At 35.8% G+C, this 11,853-nt stretch overlaps 1 protein-coding gene across 1 annotated transcript; it reads left to right on the top strand.

Moving 5' to 3' along the window:
- Positions 1-6,450: 6,450 nt before the first annotated feature.
- On the top strand, positions 6,451-11,010 carry LOC128223246 (uncharacterized). The gene is made up of 2 exons (XM_052932540.1): positions 6,451-6,759; positions 8,947-11,010. The coding sequence occupies exons 1-2, from the start codon at positions 6,681-6,683 to the stop codon at positions 10,095-10,097; spliced, it is 1,230 nt and encodes a 409-aa protein (XP_052788500.1). The 5' UTR covers positions 6,451-6,680; the 3' UTR covers positions 10,098-11,010.
- The last annotated feature ends 843 nt before the right edge of the window (positions 11,011-11,853 follow it).

Genomic DNA, 11,853 nt, shown 5'->3' on the forward strand with positions numbered 1-11,853 from the left:
TGTAAACCAATGATATAAGGTTGCTGACAAAAATCAGATCGTAGATGTTTATATTTCCGTTCTAAAATTAATGTTTTATGGCTTAAACCATTACTAACGGTTTAAGAAAAATGCATAAAACATCAATTTTTGAACATAAATATAAAAATCTGCGATCTAATTTTTGTCAGCAGTCTTATATAACTGGTTTCCATAGATTTTCGTTAAAATTGGCTCGTTCCAAGACAAAAAATGAGAAATGACAATCGTAACAACTCGGCCATCTCCGGCAAGCTTCGAGATAGACCAGATACTAGTCGAGGAGTTCCGATTGGAGAAATGAATGTCGCATGCTCGCCTGGGTTACCTGCCCTTACCATTTCATTATCTTGTTGTGCAGAGTACACTGGGAACCAGACAATGTCGCATGCATGTATGTCGATGGAGATGGCGTCGAGTAGTTATAGCGTACCCAAGTTCGATCACTCACCACTTGAAGTTTCGTCAATTTTAGAACTTGTTATCACCTAGCAAATGGTTCTTAATCATATCTACAGAGCAGATTTAAAAAGCAAAGTGATTATACGCTCGTCGCAATTATAGCTCTGCAAATAGAAGCTCTGTTACATTTTCATCATTGTGATTAAAAATAAATTACCTTGTTAGAGTCATGATAGATAGAACAACGACACAACTATCAAAAGTAAAACAGTATTCATTATTTACTGGATATAATTATTTTGGAAATGACAAATATTAATGATTTCAACTCCCTAGAAATGACCAGATACGCGAGTTTCATTCATTCAATAAAAACAAGGAAAAAATATTGTACATGCATATATATTACAGTGAAGCAAGTGTGGTCAGCACAATGAGGACATTACTCAATATTCAAATAGAAGGATTTATGCCAGTAATGCGATAAGCTCTCGCTAAAGCAGTGTCTTATTTCAAACCGACTACTAGTATCTCATACAAGTAGGTAAGTTTAAACAGTTTAACTTAATGTATAATCAACGCACAAAGTAATGGTGTATATAACGCCTCCAACTGAAATGACGCAACGCCATTGGTCCAGGACTGGTCACACGGTGACCCCATAATTTTCCGTATTGGGTCACCAAATTTATATTGTACCAAAATCGCGTTTATTTTCCGATTCAGATGAATACTGTGATCAATGAATGAAACGTTTAAACATGGAAATAGGTTGTCTACGTGATATATACGTTACGGGGCTAGTTTCCTTTGCCACGTATATCCCATATCGGGTCACCTACTAACCCCTTAACTTATTTTAACCTAATTTCACTGTAAACATATAACAATCACTGCTAACCAACCAACGACATGGAAAACTTACCGCCTCCTACATATAGAATACTACGACAACGGCGACAGGCTACTGGTTTTACTAGCACTACTACTACTTCTACTACTACTACTACTAAATGTGCACAACACACTTACCTTCAGACGGAGGCTCTAACCTATACCTGGATGGTCATTTTTCTATACTTCGAGAGACAGTTATTCTATACAGAACAATGACCTTATTTTAATAAATCAATAATTGAAAATGTTCTGAATCTTTCAAACATACAAATAATAATTATATTATATTTTGTATGATATGTAACGTAGGGTACCAGTCGAGTTTAAAAGTTTTATTTGCAAAATAAGTGGTCAAATATAAACCCTGTATTGAGAACAGAAACGCAATAGAACACACAAAAAAGTATAAAATAACTATTTGAGAACTTTAGTGTAGAGAACACTATCATAAACATAGTACCGCTACCTCAAATCACTTTTGATTAGGATGATGAACCATAAAATGTAAGTTGCCTTCAAAGCAGTATGTCCCGTTATAAACAAATCCAAGTTCGCTTTTCACAAACTCTTTATCGTGAAGACCATACTCCAGAACCCGGCATGATTTAATTATTAAGAAATATTACACACCACTGAGGGTCATCATAAGAACCAGCCAGTCAGCCCCTAAAGGTGTATATAGACCGAGGCGTAAGTATAACATTGAGGTATTAAAATTGAAATGCACATATTCTAAAGCTAGTTAAAACACGGCCTGTAAACGCCAGCTCCACCACTTTACGGTGGTGCAAAGAAAAAGAGCTGTCGACACTTCCGTGGTGGAGCTGTGCCCTATGTTTACATGAACAAACGTGAGTATGATTTATATTTTATTTGATAATTTCATTCAACGGACATATTTCGGAAATCGGAGAATGTGGTACCGTGTAAGAACACTTCTACTGTAGGCTTGTTACTATTTCGTTTCAATATTGTGCAAACTATGGTGCCAGGAGCTTTTCTCCCGAATCAGACTTGTGCATATTTTGAGATCTGATTGCATAGCAAGTACATTTCGGTGCTTACACACCCCGTAAGAACATTCTCACGCATGCAAACAGAACTGTTATGTATTGTACCTAAGCCGGAACACAACAAAACTAATAAGCACTTCTTAAAAAGGAAAAATGCACATATTTATAAAAGTGGTGGCGCTGTTGCCCTAGTGGTGGCGCTGTCGAGTAGTGGTGGCGCTATCGAGTATGTTTTGCGTATGAAGTAATATAAAAAGTTAACGCTTTCGGAATAAATACTTAAGTTGCTATGTTTAATATTCATTGAACATTATGCTGGTTATGCATACTACTTGCGGAAACAAAACTCTTCGCGAATTATCTTAACCTTACTTAAAACTATTTCGAAAACAAACGGCTAGGTGCTGTTAATTTTACCATAGAACTATAAGTATCTATCATGTGTGTCCGGTACGGATGGAAAAATCCGACCCGAGTGCACGCTCGGATTTTTCGGTCCGGACCTGAAAAACATGATTATTATTTTTTTCTTGCAATTCTAAAATTATCAGTTTGTATAAGAATTGACGTAGAAAACGCACTTTTGTACATTTTACCAAAAAGCGCTTGAAACCTTGTTTACTGACGTCATAAAGCGCAGTAATTTTAAATCACTATTGATTTCAAATAGTAACTATTTAAATCGCGTTTTTACGATTATTCATTATCTGTTTTAATTAACTGCATACTTATTTATTTGATTGCGCTTTATTGAAATGAAATAATGTACTTTTCATAAACCATACAATAAAAGAAATAAGAACAAGCGCATTGTTGCGCGTAGCTCATCTTACATGGGGGTGTAAGATGCGTTTTTCCAGCACTGGACAAATGACCGGAAACACACGTCCGGTATGCAAGAATACCTCCCTCATAACCGGATACACATGATAGATACTTATAGTTCTATGGTAAAAATTAACAGCACCTAGCCGTTTGTTTTCGAAATGGTTTTAAGTAAGGTTAAGGTAGCTCGCGAAGAGTTTTGTTTCCGCAAGTAGTATGCATAACCAGCATAATGTTCAATGAATGATAAACATAGCAACTTTTGTATTCATTCCAAAAGCGTTAACGTTTTATAATACTTCAAGAGCAAAACATACTTGATAGCGCCACCACTACTCGACAGCGCCACCACTAGGGCAACAGCGCCACCACGTTTATAAATATGTGCATTTTTTCTTTTTAAGAAGTGCTTATTAGTTTTGTTGTGTTCCGGCATAGGTTCTATACATAACAGTTCTGTTTGCATGCGTGAGAATGTTCTTACGGGGTGTGTAAGCACCGAAATGTACTTGCTATGCAATCAGATCTCAAAATATGCACAAGTCTGATTCGGGAGAAAAGCTCCTGGCACCACAGTTTGCACAATATTGAAACGAAATAGTAACCAGCCTACAGTAGAAGTGTTCTTACACGGTACCACATTCTCCAATTTTCGAAATATGTCCGTTAAATGAAATTATCAAATAAAATATAAATCAAACTCACGTTTGTTCATGTAAACATAGGGCACAGCTCCACCACGGAAGTGTCGACAGCTCTTTTTCTTTGCACCACCGTAAAGTGGTGGAGCTGGCGTTTACAGGCCGTGTATTTTGATCAAATACAATATCATATTTACTGTTTTCCTATTCAGATCGCATACAATATCATGTTTACTGTTTTCCTATTCAGATCAAATACAATATCATATTTACTGTTTTCCTATTCAGATCGCATACAATATCATGTTTACAGTTTTCCTATTTAGATCAAATACAATATCATGTCTACAGTTTTACGTTTAGAAATTTACTGACTGCAGAACTCAACCGAAGGTCTGTCTTCAAAATGTCTTTAATTGAGGCAGAACAAATGGCAAAATATTACAAAAAAGGGATGTAGTTATAAACTCATATTGTTTGAATACCATTGTTGATAGCCCGTCTTTTAGACGAATATACGATTACATAACAAATACACAATGCATTGATTGCGACAGCTGTCAGATTTGTTCATTTAAAAAGATAGGAACAATCAGTCATTTTTGTCATATCGTTTTTACCATACAACTTAAATGACTGAGGATTCATCAGGGACGGTTTTTGTTTCATTGTATATTCAAGTTTCATTAATTCAATGCACATATTATGTAATGGAAGAACAGTATAGTCAGGTCGTTATATGGAATTTGAAAGCTATACCATGATGGTAGAATGCTTAATTACTATAAATGACATTTAAAACACGACACCTGTCTTTTACTGACTAAAATAATGTCGATATATATTATATATTCGAGGGGTGTTAGGAAAGTTTTAGGAGAAATGCTGCCATCTTTTTATTTCTTGACAGTTCCGAAAAAAAAATGGCGACTTATTTTGTTGTTATGGTAACGTCGGATATGCGTAGGCGGGGCACTATTATATCAATATCGAAACTGTCTATAAAACAACGAGTTTGTTTAACATTTATGGTCCTAATTAGCTCTGCAAATTAAGGTAACGTATGTTGACGTTATTCGGGAAATCTACTGGACTTTCACGATGTCATTTCCGGTCTGCACAGTAAACAAGTAGAGGCATTTAGTTTATTCATGAAGAATGAGTCCTGAACAACGATATTCCGTCAAATTTTGCGTCTTGATGGGTAAAAGCAGACAAGAACATTGTCTATAATCCAAAATATGTTTGGTGCTACGGCTATGTCTAAGCTTGGATCTATGAGTGTCACAGCACCTTTAAGAAAGACCCTACGCGTGACGCAGTAGATGATCCAAGGGCTGGACGTCCCAACTCAGCGTCAGGAAAAGCAGATGAGATTGGGACGTTACTGAGAGGTGACCGGAGATGAACTGTTCAGGATATCGCATTGAAAGTTGGACTTGGGACTGCATCTGTTCATGATATAATCACAACGCAGCTAGGCATGAGCAATGTTTGAGCTCACTAGATTCCACATGTTCTCATTGTCCAGGCAGCAGGGAGTTGCTGGCAGTAACTCTTTTCTGTTTTTTTTTCTACAGAAGCCATGATAACAGATTCCTAGAACGTGGGTTAGCCTTGGTGACCCCAAAACTAAACAAGAAAGTTCTGTGTGGAAGACTCCGAATTCTCCATCACCTACCAAAGCTTTGGTGAGGACGTCTGCGAAAATAGTGATGTTCATCGTATTCTTCGACATGAAGGGCGTCATCCTAAGCCTCGCCGTACCCTCTGGAAAGACGGTGACAGCCATCTTCTATTCAAAGGTTTTAATTATTTTGTATATATATGCTGTACTTAATGTTTTTTTACGTAATATAAGATACTACATGTAAATCTAGCACATTCATTAGTTCAGCATATAAATAAATGCACAATTACTGCTTTTAGGTTCTGCGGAGTGACTTGATAAGAGCAGTTAGGAAGAAGAGGCATGAGCTTGTCGGCAAATTCTATCTTCACCGTGACAATGCACCACCCCATACGTCTGTCGTTACTTAGACAACACTAGCTAAATAAGATATTAAAACTATACAACACCCCCATACTCTCCAGACCTAGCACCATGTGACTTTTGGCTTTTCCCACCATCAAGAACGAGTTGAAAGTCTCACGTTTGTACGACGTCAATGAACTGGAAGTGGTTGATCGGGAGTGTGTCAGGAGAATACCAACAGAAAACTTCAAGAACTGCTTTAAAACTTGCATGAGTTCCCAGACACGAAAGGTGTGTGAAGTACTTTGAGAAAAATTGACATGCGTATTATGTTCAATATTACGACAGAGATCTCCTGCAACTATTTATACATTAAGTAGCCCCGCTCACGTTTACATAACGTGGCTATGATGATAATTACATTTCATCCTCATTTTTAATTTTGTTATTTTGCTTACGAAGATGACCAGAAGGTTTAAAGAGCTATTTATGTTTAATGAATTGTGTACAAATATTAAGAAATAAGAATGGTTCTGAACCTTAAACACCCCTCGTATATACATATATCTAGATATAAAATCGAATGATATCATACAGAGCTTATTTATTGACTGTTACAGACGGTCTTATGTACACCTTTGTTATCTTAAAACAAACAAATACAGCAATGATACTTTGACAGGATGTTGGCGATGTTCGTTGTAAAGTTTGTTTGAACAATATGTTTTCGTGTCTCATGTCATATGGTAACATATCGTGCTCATGAGCGATATTCAACGTAGACAGTAATATGAAGTGGTGTTACTGACGGGTATCCGTAGCATGTGTTCAGAATAGTATTTAAGACAATTTTTCGTGTCTTTCATTATCAGTGTTTGATGGGAATGAGCCAACGTTCTTCCGAACATCATGCACTTATTTAACAAGCGACGTTTAGTATTCTGGATATGTATTGTAACTGTTGGAAGTTTATGGGTACATATATATGGTAGGTTACTAGTATTTTGTTCAAAGTTATCGTTTATTTTGTATATTGAGTTCATTTCGTGGTATTTATCGCATTTTCCTGCGTTTATGCTGTTTGAACGCTATACGTCACCAGAGCAAATTCAACGAAGAAAGCAAGCACTTATTTCCAACGGGGTCCAGTTGTTGTTGTTTTTTATTTGCTGAAGGGACAGCACGCTGAAGAGGGAGTTTATGGATACAAGGAAGTCCGGGTGCGATACCCTAGCTCTTTTTGAAGAGACCCCTTGGTTCTTTTACGTGCTCGGTGTAAAGCACCGATACACGGGGTACAACTTTCCTGGGTTAAACCAGTACTGAGTACACCACTTTCCCAAGCACTACCCTTTAAATGCCAAGGGAGCTACTTGTACCAATTTTTAACGTCTTTCGGTATGACGCGGCCAGGGATCGAACCCACGACCTCCCGCTCCGTAGGCGGACGCTTAACCACTGGGCCACGGAGACAGTTAATGCAGCATAAACGCAAGAAAAAAATGCGATCAATAGTTATATTTACATTTTAAAAGAACTTTTTATTGTGATTAAACATAAGCAGTATATTCTGCAATTGCGTACTTATTTTTAAAGAAGTGTAGCAGACAAGATACGTTTGTATAAAAGAATAGCTGATTTTGTAACGTCGTATATCATTGATTAAATGACGTCTCGCTTATCCAATTGGAGCGCAATATTGAAATAAACAATGACGTCATAATACCTTGCGTGTTATACAATATAAAAGTTTTATCTACACAAAAGACTTGGCAAATGTAAATAAATTATTATGAAACCAATATTCAATATATTAAAGACGATCTTTTAAATTAGTTATGCGCATTTGTCCTAATAATATCATATTTATATTTAGAATAATTGCGCTTCAATATGTAGAAAGTATTACCATTTGCCCTAGATTTTCTTTAGGAGATCAACGCAATTCATATTATAAAACACGCCAGAGATTCAATACAACGCTGCAGAAGATTTGAGTTTTAATCGTGATTAATACTTATTAAAATTGTAGATATAAAGATAGCTTGCAATTTTTCGTGAATCCATACTGTATGAACACAGTTAAGTAAGCTTGGAAATTACCCACCAAGTTGAGCTCTATCGAAGTTGCTCGCGTGCCCTATTGCGACCAAATTTAAATATCCAATACTAAGAACGGACACATAAAAAATGATCGTTTATGCAATTCTTTGTATTATCAATAAACGTGATACAATTTAGTGGAAAATGACCAGTAAATGTGTATACCTTGTACCATTAAGTGAATGAAATGTTGTTCAAACCAAAACGCTAGTACTTCCATGGAAGTAAAAAAAATATATCCTTTGAGCACGATCTGTAAGGGTATTGTCTGATTTCAATAACGACGTGTACATTCGTAACACTCCTACGCACAGGGTACAGAAGGTAGAAAATTCAGCTCTCTATGAGCTTATCAAATAATGCTCACACTGAGCCAATTTCTGACCGCTGTGCGCAAGAGTGGTAAGAACAAGTAGCAGATTTCTCGAAAAGTGCTTTATGTTACTGAAAAAAGCCCCTTTTTGTGTTTAAGTATAATTTGTGTAATAGTCTCATTCCGAAGGTGTTTTTAGAAATTTAAAAGAAACTTTATTAAATATTGTTACTATTTTAATGGTGAAAATTCTACTTTAAACAACTGGCTGGGCTAAATCAAATAAGACACTTAAGCTTGTAATGCTGTTTCGAAAATTCCGGCCCCAATTTCTCGAAACTTCTTAAGCTTAACAGGATTAAGTAGCTTATTTCAATTAGCAAACATACATATTTAAATTGAATTTTGATGAATAAAAAATGGTTAATTGTGATAATCATCAAGATGTTTCCTATGAAAAGTATCGAAAATCTAGAAGATGTTAATATTACGAAATTATTGAAAAAAAAAAAGAATTAGTAAGGTTAGCTTAATCCTGTTATAAGGGACTTAAGAAGGTTCGGGATATTGGGGCACGCTCCTAATCCCAAGCTCAGTTGGTTCGACCGTCGATGGTTTCATCCTGCACTATTTCAGTTTTGACTTATTAAGCTGAAACATACAATTAAATATATGTAAAATTAGCGTTTTTCCTCAATAGTCATAGATGTGACAAATTTCCAAAAAGCAATATAATGTAAATACCAATTGTCTTTGTAGGCAACGGACTGTTTCAAAGTAAGAGATTATTACATCAGAATAAAACATCACATGGTATAAATGAAGACAAACACGCATCTCGTAGCACGGAAACACAAATAACATCTCCAAAATTGCTTGTTGATGACAACTTGACGTTGAAGCATCCGATTGACTCCATTCTGAACGCCCATTTCTTGGACGATTTGCCATGTGAAGTTGGGTTTCAACAAGAGTACGAGGTTGATTTTCCAACAGAGAAAACTGCATCGCCGAAAATTCCACACGTCATTCACCAAATATGGATCACTACATCAGAAAACATGACTACGTCTTCGCATCAGATGGTACCCGCTCAATTTATAGACAATATGAAAACGTTTAGAAAGTTTAATCCTTCCTGGGAATATATGTTTTGGTCCTATGCAAATGGAAGATCGTTGGTCGAGCGATTTTATCCAAACGTGCTTGATTATTTTGACAAGGCACCAGAATCAGTTACAAAGTCAGACCTTTTGCGGTATGTTGTAGTACATAAATATGGTGGACTTTACGCAGACCTTGATTCGACCTGCCATCGATCACTAGATCGCGTAACAATGAAATACTCTTGTATATTAGTACCAGCGCCATTTGAAAACGCTGTCATCTTTGTAAAGTGGCCGTATCATATATGTAACGCAATATTTTTCTGTCGACCACATCACGATTATTTTGGATTTCTTATCGACAGAATCTCCGAAATGTCAACGATGTCTTCCATACCGACATTTAGTCTTGGTCCACATTTCTTTACTTCAATCTATCGCCAGTACCAGAATATCAGCAGAGAAGATATCTACAAAGTGAATGTGACAGCTAATTCCAATTCGCCTTATTTTTATAAAGGGCATATATCAGAACTCTTAAGTAACGGATTATACATTCCTAACACTAGATTTTTCCTCGACCAACCGCACCCGTTTCTTAAAGGAAGACTTGCCAAGGACTGTAAAAATAACCAAAATAATAGCCTACTTCTACAGCGCGTGTGTTGTGTTCTTCAGCTAAGGGGATTTGAACGCCAACCTGGAAGATATACCTTTATTTCGCATGCGTACAGTTTTTCTTTTGCAGGTTTTAACAAGAAAAAATATACAAACTATGTCTCGGTTATTGATGTTATAGATTAAGGGAATGGTATTTATTTTATGATTTACGGTGGCTTATAGGTATTCTTTTTATTATGAAACTCCATGATCACACAGTTTTAAACTTTCATTTATAAGGCAGACTCTGTGTGATGCTCGTAGTTTCAAACAATGACTGCATCGTATCTTTGAAATGTTTTTGCATTATGAGCTCTGAATTTATTCCTCCGTCTGCAGAAAGAGTTTGGATCCCTTATCATTGTAGTACTTGGGGTTTACCTATAAGTTTGTTATTATTTGTTTTATTATCAAGTTTCCTCAAGTTTATGCATGCTTTGATAAAATTTACCTTTAACGTTTCTTCTTTATTTAGGATTGTTTGGATAAGAGTTAGTATGTGCACGTAAACTGGTTTAAACCCCCAGTAAATTTACATTTTACTGACCGTTCCAAGGCGTTACCTTTTAATCCTCAATAAACATACCTAGTGTTTTATATATATTATGTATGCACTTTGCTGTTTGTGGAGTTTAGTGCTGTTCTTCCATGTTTCTTGTTTGTGATTTTTTGCTTTTGTGTTCTATGTCTTAAGCGTTTACCAAGTGACATTAAACCGGGTTTATGTTTAAACGTTTTGCTAATGTGCTTGTTTCTGTAGTTTTTCTCATAAGTATATAAACGTGAAATTAATTTAGTTTTAAGACAGAGACATCCATTTTGAATCAGTGAATCCATTTTGATATTTCACTGTTTTTTTCGGGATTTGACTTCCTTAATTTAACTACAATTGTAGTTGGTGGTTACGATAGTTAATAGAAAACATATGTTACCTGCTTTGAGTAGAAAATATATACAGTAATATATATGTTTTGTAGGCGTATGATACGAACAATGGAATACAAAATGTTAGTTGTCGAGATTTGATTTTCAATAATCATCATTACAGTTGAAATGAATCACATGCTTTTATGTTATTTTCAGTATAATCTGCAAACCCACCACTCATATTTTCTTAATGTAGACGAGAAACGAGAAAATCTCACCTTAACCCATACGCCGACCTTTTCTTATTAGCTGCGATAATGGTCATACCTTCCGATAGACCTCGTTCATGGGTAAATGGCATGATCAATCCGTCGAAGAAACCTAGCTGCCCGAAACACGCAGCTGGATATCATTAACAGCATCAACAATTAATGCGAATTAATTGTATCAGCAAAGCAAACAAACTTTTTAATCACAGGAAAAAAGCTATTTGCATAAGTCTCGCAGTTCAATAACTCTCCATCCCACAAATACCAAAGAATCCGTATGATTTCCGAAGGCAGTGACAGTTACATCTAAAAAAATCTACAATTATAATCGGCAGACACTTTGATTAATTGATGTTTAAGTATAAAGCCTTTTGTCAACATATGCTACAGGTCCATCTGTGACTAACTTAATGAAATATTGATGTATGTATTCATACGCAATCCAATAGTCTTTGAATCTTTGTGAGCAATTACAAAAACAGTTTTTGTAAAAAGAGTTTGATATGTTTATGTTAATTGTTTGTAAATTGTGAGTTTATTAAATGGAATGCTATCTCGCTTAAACAAGTTATTGCTCTCTTTATCAAGTTTGATAACGATTCTGTGAAGAGTAAATATATTAATGAGCTAACCACCGTCGCATCGGCGTGTCTATCACATAAATCAAGTTACATAACTCTCTGTAACGTATAATGCAAATTGCGGAGTTATCTGGATTAAGAAGAAAGGTTAAATTTTGCAGGAAAACCACATTAAGGAACACA

This window comes from Mya arenaria, chromosome 2 (assembly GCF_026914265.1).
Source record: "Mya arenaria isolate MELC-2E11 chromosome 2, ASM2691426v1".
Classification (NCBI taxonomy): Eukaryota; Metazoa; Mollusca; class Bivalvia; order Myida; family Myidae; genus Mya; species Mya arenaria.